We start from the raw sequence: 25,203 nt of genomic DNA, 5'->3' as shown, positions 1-25,203 counted from the left end.
ATTCCACCAAACGATATAGAATTTCTTTCTGTGGACAATTTTTTGCATTTTTTACATGAAAAGACAATGTTAGCTTTATTTTGTACAAATTTTATTTATTTGTTAGGTCTTTGATTGTTATTGTGGACCAAATAAGGGAGGAAAAGAATGCAAAATGGACGCCCTTAGGACTGACGGACTATATGGGTCATAGGCATAGACGGATATGTTGCTATGCTCACAGAATTCGATTTTTTTTCGAATCAGTTAAAACAGATCAGTGTTTTGGAATATTAACCGGAACAAAACAAGCAGAAGATAGAAACAGATGGATCCCAATTCAGAATTCATTTAACACCTTCAGTAGAAGAAATGAAGACAATATTTACAGACTGGAACTTGAAACTTTAAAGCAAATTGGCAATGACAATGAGCCATCCGTTTTTGCAACTAGGAAATGTAAATGTTTGTACAATAATCAGAAATCCATATAATCAACTGGATATCTACCAGCCAACCCAGTTATCATTCTTTGGTGACCAAGGGTTGATAGGAATGTCTCTGTATGTTTTGTGTGTTAAAATCGACCAAAGAAAGGGAACCAAGAAACCAATCCTCAACAACTGCAGCTTCCACCACTTTTAACTCCCTGGACCAAGAAAACACCACACCCAACAGCTCAGACGTGGACGCCCCCCACTTTCCTGAAAGCCCAGTAAGGTTTGGCAGGAGTCCTCTTTAGAGCCTTCACTGACATTGGGTTATCCTTGCTCTGTTGCATTAAGAAAGTATCAGCAACAAAAAATGAAAACCAAGTCCCAAATTTATACTACGTCCCTAGCAAACACTGGAAACAAAATGAACTTAGTATCAATAAAATTTACCATTTGACAAGTTCCAGCTTCAGTGTTGCAAACAGGGTAATCCTTAGGGCAGCAACTGTAGTGATCATCGCAGCAAGTTGCGGATTCCATAGGACAGCATCCCCAGGCAAAGCAATAACGACCATACTCGTACACGCAGCAACAGGTTTTGCCCGCTGGGCAGGAATAAGAGTTGTCACAAACATTTGATGGCTTTGAGGGAGAAGGAGGAGAAGGAGCAGGTTTAGGGGGGTTGTAGCCCTTCTTCACGGGATAAGAGGCTTGCATTGCGATACCACACTTTCCTTTGTTAGTGTCAGCCAAATTACGCTCCAAGCGGATGTAACCTTTTTCTCCCCATTTAGGTCCCCAAGAGTTTCTCACAATCCAGTAGTCTACACCATTTTCTGTACCATATCCAACAGCATTCACACCATGGTCCAAAGCTGTTCCACATCTTCCAGTGTATACGCCCTGAAGAGCACAAGGGAAGGGAGAAAATTCGGCAAGTTAGTAACATTGAAGCCCAGCTTATACTTTAATTGCTCTAATACCACGCCAAAACCCTGACTCAGATGTTGTCTCCTAAGACAATGACTAGGATTCAATGGAGCAAAACAATGACCCATCATCATAGCAGTGAATCTAAAGTTAGTGGGATAACAAAATGAAACAATGTATCTTCGTTGGCGATAAATCTGATAGTATGTGATTCCGGGGAACAAACCAGAAAACCCAACACAAAGTGTGGTATATCTCTTAACACTTATGCTATTCAGTGGGGCAGATGGGTAAGCATGTAAGCATGACCGTGCAGACATCATATTAGAACCATAAATTATCTGAAAGTGGCATCACCATGCAGACATTTTTTAAGCAATACATGACTATGTGATCTGCTCAGATAACAACTACTAGAGTAAGGAGAGGGGTTGTACCGATTTGTAGAGTTGGAAAGCTCGGCCACCAGCTTCAATGGCAACACTGACAACCTGGTTTGCCACAGCTTTCTGCAAAGCCTTCTCATCATTTACGGGCACATCCTCGAACCCATCAATAGTCACTACATGGGAGTTTTTCTGCACGAAATAACAAGCTAAGTTGTTAGTTGAACACTAAAATTATTAGGTGTACTAATTTATAAACATTGAATACTAAAATTATTAGGTGTACTAATTTATAAACATCGAATACTAACCCTGTTGACATCACATTTGTTATCTTTAGCCTTGTAAGGGTAATCATCTTCGGTATCGATTCCACCATTCTTAATGATGAACTGGAACCCATAATCCATGAGACCTCCATTACATCCCTGGTTGTAAGATGTATCACAGTCCACCAACTCTTGTTCAGAGAGTGAGATCAATTCTCCGGTAGCAATGTTGTTAACACCTTCCACCGCAGCAATAGTCGAAAAAGCCCAGCAACTACCTTCAATTTTCAAAAGATCCACAATTTCAATAACAAAATATATTTATAATACAAAGATCATATTATGAATGTAAGCATATCATGAATGTATTGCAACGGAGATATTTAATATTAATTCCAACCAGATACAGACACAGCACACAGACACATCTGTAGAAAAATCCATCATATTATCTGCATCTGACAAGGAATCCCAACATCTTCTACTAGAATCTTTAACAAACCAAATAATTCACCAGAAATTTATAATTTAATACAATAATTCAACAGAAATATTAGAATAATTTATCAAATAAAAACAATTTATCTTCCAAAATTCCAAAAAGCACCATGGAAGAACTCTAATCAACAAATTACTACTCTACCCTGAGAAATCAAGGGTATGTTGGTCAACATGAATAGGTTCTGCGAATTTTTAGGTTTTCCTACAGAATGGCAGAAGACAAAACAAGACAGGTGATGAACAACTAATGTTTTAAGAAAATCCAAACAGAAATTCAAAAGTAATGAATGAATAATTTAACAGAATTGAACATGAAAGGAAAAAAAAAACGGAAAATTAAGAGGAAACCTTACCACAACTCCCTTGATTTTTGACATCAACAACGGCACCTTTTTCTCTCCAATCAACGTGTTCAGGAAGCTTATCTCCAAGCTTAACAGCATACCGATCTGATTTAGGGTTACCAAGTCTCTTCTCTTGATCAATCTTAGTACCCAAATACATTTGCTTATACTCATCATTACTCAAATCAGCAAAACTATTCAAACCAACTTGATAAGAATGATTTTCAGAATTATGTTGATCAATAAACTTAAGATTATCTTTAAAAATCTCAAACCTCCTTTCTTTTTCACCTAAAGCATTATAATTCTTTACATGTTGTACAAGCCACGATTCATACAGATCTAATAACTCTTTCTCTGTTCTCTCATCACTAGACACAACACCATGTTTTTCATTATAACTGATAATAGACATATCTAAGGCTGTAGACACAGCCATGAAAGCAAACAAAAGAACAACGAAAATCGCAGAAGAAGGAGATTTAGAGAAAGCCATGTTTTTGGGTTTGGATTGAATAAAGAAAAAGACTGATGCTTCCGGTTTTTATAGGAAAAAGCAGGGGATTATTTTATTTCAGAAATCTGATTTTAATTCGGTAAAAGTAAATTTATTTTCAGAATGAGAATGGAACCAGGAAAACGGGATATCTACAGGACATGTTTAGTAAACCGCCAACCCATAAATTCGTGTAACGGGGGGTAGTTGGAGATAGGGACAAAAAAACGGAACCTTGAAAGTAGGAGTTAAACTAGTTGGTCATTGCAAACTGGGAAGGCTGAAAGGTAAGACTGTCTCTCAAAAAAGGTCTGGCTACGGTCTACCTACTGTCTTCTGTACACCGAAATTGTTGAATAGGGTTAAATGTTTGCTAACTTAAGATGGTTAGGTTTAGTCAAAAAGTCAATTTCTTGACGAACCAAATAACCGCCAACTAAATGGTGGGATTAAGAGGTTGTGTGGGACCAGGTTTCCGGTTAATTAGTATCCCATGTGCAACCTCTCCTTCTTGGCGAAGGAAACTCTTTTTGCGAAGGAAGCTGCTGTCAGCTGCGTGTGTTTCCAAGAATACCTCGGCAAGAAGTAAAGATTTTATGTTTGTGGATTTTGGAACTTCGCAAATTGGGAAATGGAATATCTCCCTCTATTTTGCTTAACTTAATGGAATGACCAGAGATTTTCTTTCTGGTTGCAGGGTACATAGTATGTATTTGGTCCGGATTTTGCACTAGAACAAGTTACAGACGTGTACTGCAGGTACTGCTTAAGATAAAAATTTTCTTTTACTTTTTAAGGTACCGGAGAAACCAGTACACACGTAAATACTTCCTTCTGAGAATCCGAGACCATCCACCACAGTAGGTTGCTCAAGAAAAGTACTAAAGCAAGAGATTTGGAGACATCGAAAGTCTTCAAACATCATCTATAATCCGGACGTTCTAGTAGTGATTCACCGATAGTAAAACAAGAAGTTAGTTTGGGTGTAAATTTCAAAATGATTTTTATAGAAACAAAAAAAGAAAAAAAAACTTTTGTGAAATAAAATATTTTTTATCCTGACTTCTGCTTCTGGTATCCAAATTCGCTACAACACAACCATGTTTTGCTTTCTACTTATGAAAATTGAAAAATGATCCCAACTTCTTCCCGTTGGCACGGTGTTGGAAGTTAAACCAAGATATGGTGATTTGGTTCGTGGATCAACATATGATGTTGATCCAGTCCGAATGGATCAACTGCTGCAGTTGACGCAGTCAAGTTGGATCAACAGGAACTGTTGACACACTGTGCGATATTTGGAAGTTCGAGTTAACTAGAAGAGCAAGTTGTGTCGGTTGCTTGTTTTAGAGTTTTACTATATTTACAGTTTCTTTGTGTTTCTAGAAGTGTGCTTTATTTAGAGTTTGTTTTTATTAGGAAAGTACTTCCAATGATCGTCAAGTTTGTGAGACTATAAGTAGGCTAGTGAGCCATGAAGAATTGTACACCAAAATGATTATCAATGTAATCGTTTTTATTGCTTTTGCGTGTGCTCTCTTCTCTCTTGCTCGATCCTACGTTTGGTATCAGAGCAAGGTGATAGGAAGAGAGAGGAAAAGGAGAAATAAGAGAAGTTCCATTGTTTTTCGTTTTAGGGTTTGAAGCAAACAAATAAGATGGTGATTATTGGTAGAGGAGATACAACAAGTTGTGAAGAGGCGATGTTGAGTTGTTGTTCTTTTTCACAAAAAAAAATATGATGTAATGAAAGAAAGGTTTACAGTTTGAAGTTTTACGTGAAGAAGATAATTGTTTTTCGTTTATGCTTCGTTTATGCTTCTATGTGTACTCGTCAAGATTGTAGGCGAGTAAAGTCTATAGTTGAAATGAAGCAATCCCATTGTGGGGATTTGGCTAGAATTATGTGAAGCAATCCCAATGAGGATTTGGCTAGAGTTGTGAAGATATTCCAGTGTGGAATTTGTGTTTGGTTGAGTTGCAGTTGGTGCTGCAATTGGAGAAGAGAGTGATCAACAAAAGGAGGTTATAATACCTATGAGTTGAGGAGAACATCACAACAATTAACAAGGTTGTGATCGTGAAGATATGGCAACATGTGTACTTTAGAAGAGAAAAAAGGTTTTGTGAACTGTGAAAAGATCGGTTCTAGACATCACTAACTGTCGGTTGTGACTCTTGTTAAAGTAACATGTGAAGAGAAGATTGAAAGAAGAAGATGAGCTACAATGCTCGGTGTTGAGTTAAATAATTTGGTTTTGTGTTTGGTTAGCAAGTTGTATAGCACAATGAGGTGTTTCTAGCTTGTTAAGGTTTGTGTTCCGCTGCGATGAAGAAGAATGTGAAGTGATTGTTCGATGATTGTTGTGAAGAAGATTGGTTTGTGAATTGAGTTTGATAATGATGACGAAATTTTGGTATGAGAGAAGACAAGAACGTGTTAACGTTTATCAATGGAAGAAGAGGAATAGAAAATGATAAAAGACAAGGACGTGCAAACGTTTATCAATATAAGAAGAGGGTTACGGACTTCTCGTTGAATGATATCTTGGTTTAAGGGAGGATGTTGGAAGTTAAAACCAAGATATGGTGATTTGGTTCGTGGATCAACTGTTGCAGTTGACGCAGTCAACTTGGATCAACAGGAACTGTTGACACACTGTACAATATTTCGAAGTTCGAGTTAACTATAAGAGCATGTTGTGTCGGTTGCTTGTTTTAGAGTTTTATTATATTTAGAGTTTTTTTGTGTTTCCAGAAGTGTGTTTTATTTAGAGTTTGTTTTTATTAGGAAAGTACTTTGAGTGATCGTCAAGTTTGTGAGACTATAAGTAGGCTATTGAGTCACGAAGAATTGTACACCAAACTGATTATCAATGTAATCGTTTTTATTGTTTCTGCGTGTGCTCTCCTCTCTCTTGCTCGATCCTGCACACAGGTAATAAATATAGTTATTCCAGCACCCCTAACCTCTGCATTTACTTTGACATGTTTCGGCAGCATGCAAAGTCGGGCTTATCTTATCGGATCGGCTCTTCATTTCTTCAACCAGCTTAACATGTAATGTACTAATTTCTATTGAGTATCATTTAACGATATTTTAATTAGGTTTAATGTTAGTATATCCTAAATCAAAGTTAATTAACAATTGATGATTAAATAATTAGAATTGAGCAAATTCAAGATGATAATTGGTGACATAAAGTTTTTATAATGCTTCCGATGGATTCGATGACCTTTGGGATGGGGATATGAAGACCTAAACTAAATTACAATTAATTTTTACACAGTCAGCCCGCCAACCCGCCAAAGATAGTGTATTACCCACTACCCAGGTCTGTCTGCCAGCTCTATCAGTGTTGCATTTTTTTACTTATTAGAAAAATAATTTCGGATTTGTAGTTGTGGATTTTCTTGAAGATAAGTCGCAAGAGAAGTAGTAGTAGTGTTTTATATACTCACCGTCTCCATTTCTTAAATAATTTGATTTCCTTATCAAACAATCAATGTGTCTCTTTCTTTAAACTACTCAAGTTGTTTGACGTTTTCTATGTGTTTCAATTATTATTCTAAGAGGAATCTTGAGAAGGTTCACACACTGCAAAACAACGCATCACCCTATGCTGTGATAATTATTGTCTGTATTTCGTGATTTCTAATTCTAATTTGCTGTCCTAATGATTGTTCTCTCGTCATCAGATACAACAGTCGATTAGATGTTTCATTTAGGTTGTCGACCGGAGATAACGAAAACTCCATACTCTGTGTTTATACCCGGTCGTTCGTTCTTTGTCGGTTAGAAAGAATAAAAGAAAGATATAAAAACGGGACTTGATCCAATTAGTTTTCAAATTCTTGCATCCCAAGAATGATGACACCCCTTCTTCCCCTAATTTTTAGTTCGTTAATGAACTTGGAAACATTATTACTTCAGCTCTGTGGCCATACTTCATCAGTCATAATGGCTCATACAATTGCCATATACTAGACTTTCCCACACTATTCACGCAATGTCGGAAAATACTCTATTGAATGAGTATAGATATCCTGATTCTCGAAGAAGATGTGCAAGCACGTTCTTTGGAGATAAAATGAACATAGACATTGTCATTGCACAACAGAAGAAAGCTACTTTTACGGAATTGTGATGTGTAGTAGTATTATTTTTCTAACACGGAAGAAATGTATATCCTAAATCTTACCCACTGACGGACCCAAGAGAGGGATGAACTGGGCTTTAGCCCGGGTAGCCCCATGGTCCATCAGTGGAATTTTTTTTGAAATCTTAAAATTTTCAACTAGGCTACTACCCTTAGTCCAGGTCAAAATAAGTTAAAGACACCTTTTGGGTCCGTCCCTGATCTTATCTTATCTTTTTACCTTATTGATGAATCAATGCTGGTGCAAGTGTCATGTTGTTGGAAATTTTGGGTTAAACAAGAGGATGAAAACAGAAACAGAAAATGGTGTACCCCTGACTTCAAGGCTCTTTCGATTCTTTTAGACAATAATTCGATCTTTCCCAATAAATTTGGCGAGTACAAACGGTCTCTCGAATTATGCCTTTAGGATTCATTGAAGCCCTAACACCGTAATCGAATTCAAGGATTGTACTTCCTTGACCCGACCAAGAAACACACTGTATAAGGTTCTGATGATGCTTTTTAGAGAAGAAGAAAACAGATTGTTTTTTTGATGTATTGGAATTGGAGAACATCTTCGCTACTTATAGTTATATTCATGCCTGTTGGTAGTGTCGTTTCATCACCAACAGACGCTTCCAAAAGCCATTAATGGTGGCTTATGGGAAGAGACGCGTCTGTTCAATTTTGAATGGAAACTTCTAGGTTTTACTTCAGAAAAAAATTTCCACGAGACGCTATCTCGGACTCTGCTAGGGGGCGTTGCCCCTAGACCCCTACGACCTGACCGGTCAGGTCGATCACCGTATAACTCTGCGTAGCGGCAAACCTTGAAAACGTTGAAAATATCCAACACATGCTACATAGGGGTGTAAGTAATACCCGAAAATACTCATCCTGCCTGTACCCGTCCGAGCCCGCCTGTACCCGAAGTAGCCCAAAGCCTGTTATGGCCCGTCATGGGCCACCCGGCCTGGCCTGGATTATTTATTGGGCGGTCCCGGGCTTTGCAATTAATTATGATGCCCGGCCTGAAAGCCTTCTATGTGCCATTAATCATTTAATATCATCTTAAAAAGACTTAAACGTTACAATTTTATAATTGTCAATTTTGTGTCAAGAAAAATAAAGTATATAGTTGTTTTTACTTATAATTAACCTTTTCAAAACATTAATGGTAATATATTTTCTTATTATAGAAAGTTTACTGTACTCTAATTAATTAATTATTATAGGCTAAAATTTAAAATTTGTCATTGTAATTTAAATATAAAATAATACTATCACTTACGGTATGCAATGTTAGAAAGGATATCGTATTAAAAGTAAATAAATTTAATATCGTTCATTTGAAAATTTAAACTGAAAAAAAAATAGTGGCATGTCCGGCCCGATCTGGCCTGCCCGTATAAAAAGCGGGCTTTGGGCGGTCTTTGGGTAGCAAATTATCTACTTTTACCCGGCCTGAAATTGTTTACGGGCTCATAAATATTAAGTCTGGCCTGCCCGGCCTGCCCGAATTTACACCCCTAATGCTACATATAACTGACATAACTAGGTAAGACTGTAAGAGTCTTCTATGGTTTGACGGATTCATCGAACAGCATCTTGCTGAAGCTGAGACCATCGTTTTTGAAAGTGATTTTGTAATTTTCCTAATTTCTATCCTATGAAAACAAGTTTTAGGTCTATCTTTTTGGCCCACAGAAATTTCATAGAAAACAACTTACAATTAGATGACAACATCTATAACAGAATTCAACCTGATTTTTATGTGAATTTAGAGTAGAAAACAAAAAACAAATCAAATCTGGAAGACTTGGATTAGATACCCTTTACAACGTCTAACATTTGGATCCAACAACAAGAGTAATAACAACAAAGAATCACCAATAAACCTCTTCATTTACAACATCTAACTTTGAAGCTAGAGATGGTATGATGACCTTTTCAAATGGTATAACTATAAATTTTCTAAGCATTTCAAACACTAACAAACAACAGAGGTTTCCTAACACCACTGTTCTCTAAATAGTAAGAATCAACAGACACAAGTTCCTACTTCTTTCCTGGCTCCTGCCATAATTCTAAGCTCCAAGAACCCGTTAACAATGCACACACGAATGAACCACCTAATAGTAACAAACACGCTTCCAGCATGGTGTGTCTCGTATGAGCCTTGTGTTATCATTTCTTTAGTCACATTTCTTGATGTTGAAGACGGATCATTTCACTTTCTAACACATGTAGCTAGATGTTGTAGACAAACAATTTGCCATGCTTACCTCTGCCCTTCAGAAACTTGCGCATCTCCTGTTTGAGATTCAGGTTTCCGCTTGATCCTGGAACTATGTTTTTTAGTAGCTCGAGATGTTTTGGTTGGACGCTTATCTGTGCGATCTTGGATAATATTCAAATTTTCATTTGATGGGAGTTCTGGAGGTGCATCTGGCCATGGTGTACGTTTAGCAGGTACTGTAATTTCCAGAGGAGGATCAATTATCCATCTGCATGCATGAATTTACATCAGGTTGAATGTTAACTGTACGTGACACCACAATTTATAATTTTTGAACAGTATGTAAGAGCTAGTAGTGAAATCAAGTGTTCACTAATAAAAAACTTCGGTGGGTAATGCAGAAGATCAAAAGGTTGAGAACCAGTAAAAAAGAACAAGTCTTTTATGTGTCTGGCATAGCTTTAAAAGATTTATTAGTGAGTTAATATGAATTCAGTATCTTATCACATTCTTTGACTTGAGGCTGAATACCAGAAAGATGTTCTATCAATGAACATCGAATATGTATGAGTCCAACATGGACAAGTAGATGCTCGTCTAACACAAACATGGTAACGCGTGATGAAAGAACAAACATACAACACAATTTTAAAGTTTAGCGAGAATCAAACTAGTAATTCTATCTTTGTCTTATGTTTTGCAGTTCCAGAATGAGTAGTGGATACTTGCATGGGACCCTTTAGCTATCTCTAACTTCATAATCTATTTGTCAACTGTTAACATATAAATTGTATAAACAGATACTGAACCAAGTTGTAAAGTTGTCAACTGTTAACAGATTCACTACGAGCTCTTGTCAAGCTGAAGTTTGACAACATTTTGTCTTCAAATCTACTAGAATTCTAGCTAGTAGAAACACAACTGATGTGGGTCCTTGCTGGATTGAAATTGACTTTTGGAAATTTCAATCCACCAAGGAACCACGTCAGTTGGGTATTCTAGCAGGTATATATAATATTATTGTTCAATTATCCTTCATATGACCAGCACAGTGGCTTGAGGCACACATATTTTTGAGGAGAATACGGTCCCTCCAACCTTTAGTGGTACTTCCTTGGTTTAACAGGGAGCTTATATATATAAACAAAGCACACCAAATGTAATATTTTCACAGGCCCCTAACAAATTGAAACTTATCATGACCTCAGAAGAAAGGTTATTCCATTCTCAAATTTCCTAACTAGACACCCTTGTCTCAAGGGAAGAAAATGGAGAGTAAATTAAGATTATTGATTCTACCAAGATGGTCACTTGAGCCTTGTTTAGAAAATCCTAGATAGGCTTCAGTTCCGGTCCTTGACCTCAACCCAGGACAGTAGTCTTTCTATCAAACGAGTTAGTAATCTATCAAGAACAGAGAGCTAGAACAACTAGGCAAGTGAAATTAATGCATTTACTCTGTAAGTATAAGCTTGTGAAATCCAACATCCTAAGAAAATGTTATGATCGAACCAAAACTCAAGCCATCAAAACACATGTTTTAGTCTCTAACAAGGCACCAAACTTATACAATGGACGTCAGTAGATAACCGTAAGGCTTTTGGCCTGTGTAACAAGAATGTTGATGTGGGCTACAAAATGCAGAAACACCGGCACTCCTGTACTAAAGGATTTTTAGTTTTTACCTAACTCAGTGATTATGCACTTTAATATTACTTATAATTTGTTTTGATTTGATCCAACAGTCTTCCCATAAGGTGTTAGTTTATTATGCTATATTCAACAACTGTGTACAAAATTACACTCGATATACACAAAATAAGCCGATCAGAAAAAAATAATATATACAATCATTATCTCGTGTACGATTCAAGTTATCAGATGACTAATAGTTGCTCTTGAATCACTAGTTTCAACTAGCAGAGTAATAAGACCAGCGTAGTGTCTCAACGTATACGTCCTGATATCTACTAATTGTCAGTGGGAACTTTCTATATTAATGGTCAGTAGTAGCAACTTAAGCGAACTTAATGGTCAATACTAGTAGCAACTTAAGCGCAGGAATGATAGAAGTTTTTGTTTTCAGCATAAAAATACTAAAGCTAATCAAAGCACAAGAACAAACAGAATTAAGAGCAATAGTTGGAGATCAACAGTAGAGCATCATACTAACCCAGAAGGAAATTTGCTGTCCACACGGGCTTCAACACGTAACCACCATAGCATAACCTTCCGACCGCAATCACCAAGAGGTTCAACATAAGAAGGGTCCGTCAACAAAGAAAGTGGGCTCTCAACCACCGCTTCGTGCAACGAATCAAGATCATTAACCCATACAGGTCTATCTGGTGATTCCTTCCAAACCAACCTAGAGTTTAATACAAACCCAGACCATTCAAGCTTCCTTGGTAAAACAATTTCCCTGTCGCCAATGTACCTCGCACTCTTCCCCTCATAAGGAAGAGAATTAAAAGTGTGCCAACCAATCAAATGTCCAGATGAATTACATGCTGGACCTTGAACAGGCATAGGCAGATTTTCTGCTTTCTGCTTATTAGTCAATGATGATGTAGCTTGGGAACTACTAGAATGAGCAAGAATTCCAACAGAAATAGCACCAAACCATTTCACAGACTGGATCTCATCAAACAATTCCATATTATGCATATTACTATCATCGCCAAACATCACAATTCCATCTAATTTCTCCTCTTTCACGACTCTGTATCAATAACACCCCATCAAATTAAAACAAAAACAAAATTAACACGAAAACAAACAAACAATCAAACAAAAAGAATTCACAAAATTTCACCTCAATCCATGAATCCGCATTTTCGCTTCCATTTTATGTCGATCCTCCCACGAAATCGGCAACCGAGTATCAAAGTCAACATGATAATTCCTCAAACCAGATTTATTAATAATTTCAGATGTTTCATTAGTCCTTCCACCAGCTTCAACAACAATCCAAATCAGATCGTAGGGTACTAGCATCAAAGAATGCATTAAACCAGTAATATGAAGTCTCTGAAAAGTCCTAACATAAGTAGGTGTGATCACAATCAAAGTTCTTGGATTCTTAATTCCATATTGAATTCTTTGTTCTCTCTGAACTCTATCAAGTATTTTATGAGCTCTCATAACTTCATTATAATCAGGATGAGGCCATTCACGAATCAAAATTCCATGTCTGCCTACTACAACACGGCTATTAGTCTTTCCATTATTGAATAATTGAGTTGATGAATTCACATGAAATTTAGTTGTAGCATCAAGATCTGAAGTAGTAGTGCTAGTTCTAAGTGAGTAGAGATCATTATTAGTAGTGGTACTAGTTGAGAAAAGAAGGAAGAAGATAATACGAGAGAATCTGAAACCTAAAACAAGACTAATAATACAACAAATACCATGAATTACTAACCAGAATAAATTTGATGTTTGAGATTTATCATGATGTGATGATGGTGAATCTAATGGATTTCTAAAACTATTATTGTTTCTTCTGTTATAGAAACTTTGCTGCAATACTGATTTCATTTTTATCCCTCTCTTTCTTCTTCTTCCTCTTTTCTTCACTGCTTCTCCCTCATCTTCTCTGGGGCTCAGTAATGGAGGAAAGATTCTTCCGAGGGTTTACAGGCAGGAAATATTTGATCTGAATTTCTCTTTGTTTATGATGTTCAAGCAGAGAAGTTGAAGAAGAGAGTTTGGAGAGAGAGAGAGAGAGGAAGAAGAGATTTTTCGGACATAAAAGTGGGGCCTACAAAGGTTGGTGCATTGCTGGATTTGGTGCGTGTTTTCGGACAAGGGAACCTTGGTTTTAAAGGATCTCGACGTTTATATATTTGCGTGACTAAATGACGGATTTATCCTCTGTTGAATCTGGTGAGTGTTGAGTTTTTGATTTATGGTTGAGGGGGAAAATGGGAAAATGAGAATGAGTGAAAGGTATGGTTAGCCAGAAAGTAGCACCTGTATTTCGGAGAGATGTGGCATGCTGACCACTTTCACTATTCACCGGTGTCCTTGGAAGGATTTTTAAGCAACGCAAGATTTTGATGGGCTAAAAATGGTACTCAGTAGCTATTTTGTATGCGGAATTTTCATTTTTCCTTCTACCACTGTAGAGACGGAGTCCAAATTTCAAGACGGTTTTTTACTTGTATTACCCCTATTTATGAACGCGGAATTGGGGATATGGAAACTAATTTGGGGATATGAATTACTTCCCCCAATCAAAGGTGTCTGCTAAGGGGTGTTTTTCGGGACAAAAATACTAAAACACCCTTAGATTAATTAAAAAACATTATGAAAAGACTGTTATACCCTCCCCACTAAATTAAAAACTTTAAATCAAAACCAAAAAACCAAAATCAGTTATCCCCCATTTGAATTGTGCCGGCATACTCGATACTTAGGGTTAGGTTTTGAAAAAAAAATTTATTCCATCTCCCTCTCCTCTTCTTCATCGTTCTTCATATACTTTACGATTAATCGTTGAACCAAAAATTTCTTCGTCGATTAAAACCAACCAATAAGAATGCCTCCACGAAACAAATCAGATGCCCAATCGAAATCAAAATCGATTGCTCAACAGAAATTAAAGAAAAGGCTTGCTTTGATTGCTCAAGAGCAAGAAAACGAAGAACAAGAGTTATTGGACGATCAACTACTCAGAAATATGGCTTCTGTGAGAAGGTAAGTCATTTAAAACTGTTTAATTAGTGTTTCAATCGATTTGTAGCAATGGGTTTAGGTCGAAATCGCGAAACCCTAAGTGAAACAGTTGAGTTTCAGAAATTCCGGCACTCATTTTAGTATGAAGACCACACTGGAAACTAATACCGGCAGTCAATTTAGGATGAAGACCACACCGGTATCCCGTTCCGGCGTTCAGTTTAGGTTGAAGACCGCACCGGAACTTAGTTACAACATTGAATTTAGGATGAACACCATTTCTGAACCTAGTACTGTCATTTACTTGAACTTTTATGAGTACGGCGGTAGCAAGCTTCTAATCAACAGAAAACCCTATGATTTTGTTAGTTGTTCCGGCGTACATTGTATGTTAGATTCCATGCCGGTACTAGAGTTTTTGTATCCAGAAACTTTAGAACTACTACCGGTATCCTGGACAATTTTATTTCAATGCCGGTACTCCGTTCCGGTATTTATTTTTATTTTACGTAGCTGCCGGTACTTGAGTTTTCTTATCCAGGAATTTCCTATAGTAAACCGGCATCCTAGAAACTTATTTATCAATGCCGACAGCTGCTCCCGTCATGTAATCGTTTTGATATACTATGCCGGTATTGTATCCCGGCATGTTCGATACTTTTTTTCAGTATGCCGGTATTTATGATTCTATGTCGTAATGTGGTTTATCTATGCCGGTATTAGAAATTAAAATTAGTTGTCTTATATTTATTTCGTGCTTCTTTTGAAATAGATCTAAAGAAAAGGAAGCTAAAGCAAAGGAGGCTAACAAAGGAAAATCTAAAGATGTTGTCACTAAGAAAAGAAGGAAGGATGGTCTTGATACTCCTCAATATCTGCCTCCTCGAGGGAAAAAACAAAAAGCGTTTGGGTGCTAATACAAGAGAGGAAATTTGGGAGAGTGGTCGTGCTCGTAGTAAAACCGGAGCTATTGAGGAGGAAGATAATGAGATTGAACCAACTCAATTAGCAATCCAAAGCCAAAGAGTAGTGGAACAAGGTGGTCCAAGTCAACAACCCACACAAGGCAAGGGGAAAGGCAAAGGCAAAGGAAAAGTTAAAGGTTCGCACCTTCCTCATGTTGATGACATGATGCCCGACCTTGATCGTGGCAGAATTTGGGGAGCAACTTCTTATGATCCGGGGTATCTATTTGGATACATACTATCGGATCTCCCGGAATATCACCGCCCTTCAAACCTTTTTGGGGGTCTTGTTGAGGATGGTCCTTATATGCCGAAGTTTGTGGACAGTGAGTGCAAGAACCGCAAAATGGATTACGGGGATGTGTTTGTAGCGAATCGTACAATTTCCCTCATAAAATTATGTCGCAAATACAACGAGTTTCTCGCAAAATTCAGAGGGAATAGGTATCAAGCTCAGGACGCATATTTCAAGTGGAGAAAAGAGCCTTTTAGGCATTTCGAAGCTGTTTTGTTTCTTGAATCTCGTCCCAAAAAATGACGTTAGTTGCAATTAGATTAAGATCTTTCATTTCATGTGTAACGTTGTTTATGCGGTTAATGTTTCTAATTTTATTTCCTTAGGATTAGGATAATGTTAATGTTATTTGTTTCCTTAAGACTATGTGGTTAATGTTGTTTTTTCCTTAAGTTTTCCTCCGGTGCCGGTATTCAAAAAGAACCAAATACCATACCGGTATTGTACACCCAATTTAAAACTATACTCATAATGCCGGCATGAAGTTGTACCATATCATTATGCCGGAACTCTGACTGTTACAAACTCTGTTCAAGCGGAAGTTACAAACCCCTTAACTGTCCCACCAATTATCCCCCATTGTAACCGTTACAAACTCCCACATTCCGTTTATGTGACGGTTACAAACTACATTATTACATAAAATTGACGATTACAAACTCTATTTCTTTGTTTTCACTTCGAAAATTCCAAAAGAACTTCCAAAACCACTAAACTCCATTATTTGGTTTCATCCTCTGAACCAAATTCATTCAATCCTTCAAACCCAAAGAAGAATGGGTCCTCGCAAACCTCCTGAAAAACCCATACCTAATCCTGGTGGTAAACTATCGGGAAACTATCGCTGAATGCCGAACAAATTCAGCAAATTATCGCTTCTTATCTGTTATTCCTCTTGGGCATCGTAATATTCCCTGACTCTAATGGTAACAAGGTGCATGTGAACAACTTACAATACTTGGATCCCTTGGAGGAGGTTCATGAGTATTCATGGGGCACTGCTTTCTTGGCACATTTATTGGCGGAGATGCGTAGATCTTCTAAGGCGACTACCTGTCAATTTAATGGGAATTTCACTGTATTACAGGTATTGTGAACTAGTTATTTTGTTTTCCAATTAGTTATTTTCTTATACATTTCATTGGAACGATCTTTCATTTGCGTAGGTGTGGGCTTATGAACACTTCCCAACATTGTTGAAGGACTACAAATATTTGGACTCTTCAACGTATGGTTTGGACCCACACATTCCTGTATCTAAGAAATACTTTTTCAACAATAGACCGAAGCCCAATAACAGAACTCATTACTCGCCATGAGAGAGGCTTTGGACTCTATCGCTGTCGAAGAAGTAGTGTTTGACCCATATAATAACGAAAGAGGAGTTCACTTTGCAAGGCATGACAATTTAGCATTTTACAACGGACCATTGTTTTATCCAAAAGGATTTGTTATGCATAACCCTCACCGTGTGATGCGCCAACTTGGGTACAAACAGAAAAAACTTACGGGTAAATCTGATGCCAAATTCTCTCATGATTTTCCTCAATGCCTATCAGATGAGCAACATACGCTGGTGGTTTACAAACCAACTCCTCTACTTGTACATTGGAATGAAAGGGAAGAACAACAATTAGTGCTGGATAGGGTTGGTTGGGAATTGGCGGAAAACGGTTACGAGTCAGAACCAAGCTTCCTCGGAGGTCATTTGAGGTACTCCCATCCTTATGTTGTACGCCCGGCCACCGAAACAGTGCCTGCACAAGCAGAACCTCCATCCACAACTACTGAAAAACTTACTATACCCTTACTTCAAAAGACCCTCACGTTGGTGGTACGTAATTCTTGTTCACTTCTTGTTATTAGAATGCATATCTATAAACTTATAAAATTTAACATACTAATAGAATAATATGACAACAGCGTTCGCGGCTAAGAAAATTGGGAAATTGGTTTAACTGCAAGAACAAGGAAGGAGAGGTGCTGACTCCGGCAGAAATGAATACAGTCGAGGAAAAGATAGACAAAATTGAAGATCCAAGTGCAAAGGACTTGTGGAAGGAAACGAAGAAGAGGGTTCAGAAGAAGCCAATGACCGAGTGATCTAAGATGTTTCTTAATATTTCTTTTATGTTTTTTGTGCGTTTTGCTAAACTTTGAACATCTTTGTTTCATTTTTTTTCGGTTTGGAACATCTTAACTTTACGTATGGTTTGTTAAACAATCTAGTATTTGCTTATGTTATTTTATGTGTCTTGATAAACTTTGGAGAATTTGATTTCATTTGTTTTTGCCTTAGAACATATTATATTGGTAAATCTATGTCAATTTTTATGTTTTTTTTTTCAGAACCGGCATGGTCGAAATTGTAATAACAATGCCGGTATACTTATTTCTTTTCCGGAACAAAGGAATTTAGAATTCCGGCATGGATATGCTTTTCTCGACAATGTCGGTACTCTTTCTTTTCCTCACACATAAGTGATCTGTGTAGAATTTCGGCATTATTAGGAAGTTAATTTCAACGCCGGCACTAAACCTGAAATCTTTGTGTACTTATGGTGATTTTCCGGCATAAAAGAAAAAAGACTTTATAAGCCGGGATCAATTCCCGGCATTGTAAAGTTTGAACTAAATCATGCCGGAATGTCCATAGCATATGGTTTAATGATTACAATTCAAACTTCCAAAAAACAAAAGGTGGCGTGGCAGTGAACCACACATTTCCAAATTACTCTTCATCACTTTCTAATTTATGAATGGGAATTTCCCCATTCTCCGGGTTAATTTATAGCTTCAACGCATCCCACGATTGGTGGTTCTCCTCATACAAGTTCATCCATTCCTCCGAGTGGTTGGGGATTATACCCTTGTTTTTAGTCAGCGGACAAACCGGTGGCAATGGACAATTTTCCTTGAGCTTTAGAATAATGAAATGATTCCCGTTCACGAATGCCAAGACAACTCTTCTCTTCTTAAGAGATCCTTCGCACTTTTGCCACTTTGGTGTATAAGTTGTTTGTTCGGCGGGTGAAAAATAATGAACAACACAGTTAAATGTATCTTCCACAAGATGCCCACAAACCGACATTCTCATCCAATATTCAGTAGGAATGAACTTCATCTCGTGCCCGGGCCCTAACACCCGAGCATGCAAACTATCAAAACCCTTCGTCATCATCTACCAATTGTTCATAGAAGCTCTTCTCTTTCATAAGTTGTTCGGCCATCCTTTTTATAGCGTATCGGCATGGTGCCATCCCTTTACTAACCGCCGTATCAAATATTCCTAATTTTTCGGTCACGACATGATAGCCACAATTTCCAACTCCATCGACATCATCCGTATATACAATATACTCGCGAATAAACTCGAGAAGTTGGTCTACATAACCCTCTATTTTGGTATGGTAATGTCTATAAGTATTACTTGTTTTGGAATTCTTAAACATCTTCATATTACCAATTTTCAGCTTAATTATATCCAATCCATCCTATGCAATCTCTACACGTCCAATGTATTCGGTATGTGTTGGGAGACCGTACTTCCTTGGCCTAACCCTTCGCTTTTTAAAAGAGACTACTTCCTCATCGTGTTGTTGATGACTAGGCATTGGTCGCTTACCTTTGCTATCACTTATCTTTGGCGTGACTTCAGAATTTTCAGCTTGATGTACTTGACTTGGTGTAGGTTCCTTATTCGGCCTTTCATTTTTGATATGCAAAGCCGCCCCTTCAACTATGGGTGTGACTTCGGAATACTCTCCTTGTTCGATCATTGTTGGTACCTTCCTAGGCCTACCCCTTTTCTTTGTAACCCCCGCTACATCAACTCTATGCGTGGCATCCTCTTCCTCGGCTTGTTTTTCTTGTTCCATCGATGCGGGTCGTCGGCCTACCCATTTTCTTTAGAACCGACACTTCATCGTCTTGTGGTGTTGATACAGAATCCGTCATTTTTTCTTGACTTGATAGCGGTAACTTCTTAGGCCTACCCCTTTTCTTTGGAACCGGCACTTCATCGACTTGTGGTTTGGATGCGGAATTCCTCGTTTGTTGTTGACTTGATGGCGGTTCCTTCCTCGGCCTTCCCCTTTTATTTAGAACCGGCACTTCCGCGAGCCTTGCTTCCGAAAGCTCACATCCGGTTGGGTCTCATTTCTTATTGGCCTCGTCTTCACATCCGCGTTGACTCATTGCTTTCAATTCTCTCCTTTGTTTTCTCCTTGTAATTTTAGTTTGTGGTCTATCGGGAGGTCTCCCTTTGTTGGCTATTCACTTTGTGCTATCCATGGGCGTGTAATTAGCCTTAGTTGGCTCAACAATACTTGTCGGCTAGCCGAGTTGCCACGTGAGTAACACTAGTGGAAAATGAGGTTTTTATAACCCACACCCCCGACCCCCGATGACGGTAATCTACCATGAACAGGTCAAGACAGTCATAGATTTAATAAAATTACGGAGCACCCTGGAGAGTTAAAAATGGTCGTTGTGTAAGTTCTTTTATTATGATTTTATCCCTCGTATTCTTGACCCACACTTTGACCGATGATCTTAGTATATCCTATGATAAGGATTTTCAGGGGGGCCCATTTCAGATGGCCACGATTAACCAAAATTGAAGTGAACGGCTGGATTCAGCCAACCCTAACACTTGTTTTTACCACCTCACGCACTTATCTTCTCCACCAAATATCTCTTTTCCATCTCTTATCTTTATCTTCTCTATCAAAGAGACGAGACTAAGTTTCTCTTTCCACCTCTCATAGCCGCACCTCAAACCCATTTCTAACTTATTTATCTTAGGGTTTTCCAATCATGTCTAATAAAAACCCAGAATTTGATTTCATGTACTACTAGAAATAGAAGTGATGGTTGAATCAGAACAATCTGGGACCAGTGAATCTCATGGTGTTGTTGTTGATTAGAGATTCGCAGCATCTTGCTTTAAGGGATATGATGCATGGTAAGTTTTTCATTTTTGTTTTTCTCTTCTATTTGGTGGTTAGGGTTTTCATTTTATAATTTTTAGAGCTTGATTGTTTGAATGACTTATGTTATTTGTTCTTGATTTGGAATAGTGTGCTCTTGCTGAATCAGATTCGAAAGGGTCTTTGTGGATTTCCAGAATTGGAGATGGAAGAATAGTACTGCTGCAGATGATGAGAATAATAGAGGTTGACGACTTTTGAATCCACTGATTTTCATTAGTTTTTTTTTTTTTTTGTTATTTCTTTGGAAGATTTATCTTTTAAATTGCTTTAGATTCCAAAATGCTTTATGTTAGGTTATTTAGGTTCGGTCCTTTTCTCAAAGATCTACAGGTAAAATCCCCTTTCTTTTTAAACTAGGGTTTTTTTAAGTTTACAAAAAGATCATATAACTTTGAATTTCTTTTTTGTTGTTGTTGTAATTAAATTGTATTTTGGGGATTTTATATGTTTTTAAATCATAATCTAACTAATTTTTCTTCAGTTGGAAATTTCAGAACGGGTTCTAGTTCAAGTTAAAGAATCCCAAGCGTGTACTTTCTTATGGTAATCAAGAACTCACTGTAATAGCTTGAACCTTGTTTTTTTTTTTTTTTTTTTTTTTATCTTTTCTATTATTTTATTTGTAAGCTAATGAAGAGTGACTTGCATCTTGTGGAGTTTTCCTTGGTGTTGGACGAAATAACCATGGATTAGAAGGTTGAGGTTAAGGGACCTTCAAATTTCAATAAGCGTCCACAATCAGGAGTTCATTGTAACTGCTCAAACCATATTTCGCTTCTGTTTTATTCTTTCTAAGATGAAGGTAATGATGAATGAATGATTGGATTTCAGGTCAGCTTAAGGGAACTTCAAATTCCAACAGGAGGCGACAATCAAGATTTCCTTGTAAGTGCTCGGGCCATGTGTTGTTTATTCCTTCCATGTTCTATTAGATTTGCAGGTGGTCAATGTAGTCTAATTCATTTTAGACGAAGCATGTTTGTTCATTAGTTCTCTTGTTAAAGGTTCACATTTCTAATGGTTTAAATGCTCATGATGTACATACTGACTAATGATGTGGTTGTGTATATAATAACGCTTTACGTCTTCAAACACATGATCTGAAATCGACCACGTTGGATTCTGAATCGTATATGTGGTATATCCTGTGGTACCATCCTGGCGGCTTCATATGCTTGGCAGTAAAAAATATCATATGTTTTATGCTTGGCAGTTCTTATGCCATAATTGGCTATTCTGATTTGATTTACTGAAAAGAGGTTTTGTTAGTGAAGCTTTTGTTACTAAGTTTGATCCTTTACTATGATTATTTGGTACTTATCTACCGGGTTCATAGATCTAGCCTTCCTTGCTTACATTTTCTTGTTAAATACCTTTGACCGTCTCATTCTTTCATATGGAGTGCAATTAGCTAGGATACTGATTTCTAAGCATGAAGTTTCATAGTTCTCTTAAAGTTATTTTCATTGTGATTTTGAACATTCTTCTTTGCAATCCATTAAGAATAATGACACTTGTTTGCTAATGTCTGTCTGTGGTCAAAAGTCTATCTCTTCCTGACTTGTCTTTGCCTGGCATAATATAAATATAAGATTACGAGGATCTAAAGGAAAGTCGAATGTTCATTTGACTATTACTAAGTTGTGTTAAGAAGATCTCAAAGTCGAATTATTCGATTGATCCACTTATCTAAAATATCACGTGTTCAATTCATCCTCAAAATCTTCCATCTTTTGGCTTAAATTTTTCGTTACTTGACAAAATATAAGGAGTTTGTTACCCACTAGAATTACTTGGATTAGTGAGCTCTTGAGGGTGTTCTAGAATAAGTTTCATGTTCCTGAAAGTTACATATATGTTTGGATAATAAATTATTTATCTAGGTGCAACGCTCCTATTCCATGAAGTGCATTTAACGGTGATGGTTCAGTAATTGCATATGCGATAAGCAACTCTAAGCAACATTTTTTTGAACTTTCCGATTTTCTTTCAGTTTAACTCTTGGACTCATCATTATGTTGATATGTAACAAGTGTTATGTTTTGGGACAACGATGGAAAACAAAGACTCAAGGTTTGACCATCTGCTGTTTTGGATATTGATTTGTCTTCATTAGTCAAAGCTCACTATGTAAGAATGTTGTATGGATTGCAGTTGTGCTTATACTGGAAATTTCTCCTCCATTTCTTCTTTAAAAGTATTAGCCTATATGTTGTCATATTTTTTTTTCTTGCTTTCTTAGTCTTCTTAGGTAACTATTGGTCGATGATTCATTAACTTTTGTTTTTGAAAATTTCGGGAGAAGTTTGGCCACTTGGTTCCACAAGGAAACAATTTCTGAGGTTCTACAATAGTGAGTTCGAAGTATCTATCCAATGACTTGTGTTTTTTTCTTCTCCAACTCTTTTCTTGTCTTGTTTACTATTAATTTTGCAAATTCAAGCTTTTTGCTTAATTCTTGACTCCCTTGAGTGATGGGAGGTTCCCACCTGATTTAAAATCTGTAGTGGATGATGGATTGATACATGTTGGCAGGCATACAACTATTTCAATGGAAAGATGTTGCTAAAAAACTTGTTGAGCCTGGACTTATCTTGACGGACTCTTTACTAGGATTATTTATGGATACCAGTTCAAATTGAAATTGTCAAATTGTTTCGATGCACAGGTAGGTTTTGAGCAATTTCAATAAACTAATTGTTCTTTGGTTTGAAGTTATAAGAATTGTCATCTTGTCTTTGTTTATTGGTTTTATTGATTTTGAAAAATTATTTTTGCCGCAGGTAATCGATTGTTAAGTGTGGGCTCATTTCATCATTTGGGAGGAAAGACTGCTATCACTGAAGGGGTATGAGTAACTATCCCATGAGATCTTGTCATCTTTGGTTAGTTCTAAGAAAAATTGCAGAGTAATTTCAATTATTATTTATTTTTGGTTGGTATGTCATTGGTAAGAGGTGGGGGTTGAGCTGAAAATGATAAAATAGGTGAGCTGAAAATGAGACTTCATTGTTGTTAGTTGTTTTACTTATGTAGAGTATTACTTGATTGCTGAAGTTTGTGTAATGTGCAAACTGTGTGTAATGCTGAGAAAGCTTTGGAACTCATTTGTTAACCATGGAGGTTACTATTGAAGCCCAGACTCCATCTCTCATCAAATGTATTATGCATCTGATTGTGGAGATCCTTAAATACAGGTTGCAAACAAGGTACTGAGTAATCTCTATCTTGATTGATTAGTTTCATAATAGTGATATTCAACTTAAAATTGGTAACGGTTGCCTAAGTTGTAGGATTACTAGAAATTCTCTCACTGAAATAACTACATTGCAGGCTCAATTGTATGGGTGTCTGTAGTCAAGGAATTTGTATATACTTCCAGAGAAATTTTAGTTCTAAATTTTCTGAAAATGTCGACTTGTGGGGTATTTTTTTATCTTTGGTGATTGTTGTTTCATGTTGGACTTGTAGTCTTTTGACCCTTCCATACATCTAGAACTCATAATTTAATTTTTTTCTGCAACTTTGCAACTTAAATGCCAACTGAATCCATTTTTTGTAAATTTTTTTGCATCAGGTGCACAATTATGAAGTGTTGGGTTAGTTCATTTTACTGCAGGTGTACCAAGTGTGTGGGGTTAGTTCAACACCAGGCAGTTTATCATTTTGCTGGTTTGCACTTTTCTTTAAGACACTTTGAACTTATTGGGGATAGTTGCTCTTCTCTTTAAGAAACCTTGAACTTATTAGGATTTGTATTGGTGTGAATTCAGAATTTGAATCTCTATGAATCTATATGATTTTGAATCCAAGTGTAATTCAATTATAAATTGTGTAATGAATACATTGAATTACTAATGGAAAAGGCATTTTATATTTATGAGCACAAGTTTCATTGAATTTGATTTTTGATTTGGGTTTGATTTGAGATTTAGTCAGATTCAGTCAGGCTAGACAACCAATCTGAACTTTTTTTTTTTATATATTAAGATTTATATCTACGACTGATTGAGCTCAGTCATAACTTCCTGACTGTTAATACCAGTCGTGGATATAAGATACACAGCGACCCGCAAAGCCACGTCATAGATGAAAAGACGCTCAAACAGCGACGCTTTCCCCGACTGCCAAAGCTAGTTTTTAACTCGTATCTGTGACTTGCTTTGACCGTCGCGAAACTGCAATTTTCCACTAGTGATAAGCTTCATAGAATTCCTTTGCTTCATTTGTATCCCATGGTGATTGTCCGGGAGCTTCCGTATGGGGAGGGTCGAAAGATAGTTGCTTCTAAAACGGATCTATAACCTCAATAAGTATCACTTCTTCATACTTCACAAGCATATGACGACACGGAAGCCCCAACGAAGACATGTCGGGACAAATACACACATCACCCGGTTTGCTGTAGTTTATCTCTTTTTCTATTTGTTTAATCATATGTTTTATTTCCCATTGCAAGACGTTGAATTCTATTCCTTGGAGCAATTTACCATATCGAAAATGTGATGTCATCCTTTCCATTGAGATTTTCTCAAAATCCTTCTTGATC

General features: G+C 37.1%; 2 protein-coding genes and 1 long non-coding RNA gene across 13 annotated transcripts; 1 reads left to right on the top strand and 2 right to left on the bottom strand.

Moving 5' to 3' along the window:
- Window positions 1–301: 301 nt before the first annotated feature.
- LOC113289144 (low-temperature-induced cysteine proteinase-like) lies at window positions 302–3,372 on the bottom strand. The gene is made up of 5 exons (XM_026538321.1): window positions 2,853–3,372; window positions 2,041–2,276; window positions 1,781–1,921; window positions 864–1,316; window positions 302–751 (listed from the first exon to the last, which is right to left on the bottom strand). Exons 1-5 carry the CDS (start codon window positions 3,337–3,339, stop codon window positions 659–661), a joined length of 1,410 nt encoding a protein of 469 aa, XP_026394106.1. The 5' UTR covers window positions 3,340–3,372; the 3' UTR covers window positions 302–658.
- Window positions 3,373–9,267: 5,895 nt separating this feature from the next.
- On the bottom strand, window positions 9,268–13,517 carry LOC113289141 (probable beta-1,4-xylosyltransferase IRX14H). Its single transcript, XM_026538320.1, has 3 exons — window positions 12,536–13,517; window positions 11,894–12,442; window positions 9,268–9,988 (listed from the first exon to the last, which is right to left on the bottom strand). The coding sequence occupies exons 1-3, from the start codon at window positions 13,258–13,260 to the stop codon at window positions 9,763–9,765; spliced, it is 1,500 nt and encodes a 499-aa protein (XP_026394105.1). The 5' UTR covers window positions 13,261–13,517; the 3' UTR covers window positions 9,268–9,762.
- A 6,878-nt stretch (window positions 13,518–20,395) lies between these two features.
- On the top strand, window positions 20,396–24,537 carry LOC113289140. Of its 11 annotated transcripts, XR_003330873.1 has the most exons (8): window positions 20,396–20,626; window positions 20,742–20,837; window positions 21,136–21,197; window positions 21,312–21,405; window positions 21,486–23,322; window positions 23,438–23,863; window positions 23,988–24,079; window positions 24,232–24,537. It is a non-coding gene; the product is annotated as an uncharacterized LOC113289140 (long non-coding RNA). The 11 variants fall into 11 exon arrangements; XR_003330875.1 differs by having other exon boundaries at window positions 21,486–21,539; window positions 22,648–23,322; window positions 23,438–24,537; XR_003330877.1 differs by having other exon boundaries at window positions 21,486–22,727; window positions 23,190–23,322; window positions 23,438–24,537.
- Window positions 24,538–25,203: the final 666 nt, after the last annotated feature.

This window comes from Papaver somniferum, chromosome 6, assembly GCF_003573695.1.
Source record: "Papaver somniferum cultivar HN1 chromosome 6, ASM357369v1, whole genome shotgun sequence".
Taxonomy (NCBI): Eukaryota; Viridiplantae; Streptophyta; class Magnoliopsida; order Ranunculales; family Papaveraceae; genus Papaver; species Papaver somniferum.
This window is presented reverse-complemented; position numbering and strand designations above follow the sequence as displayed.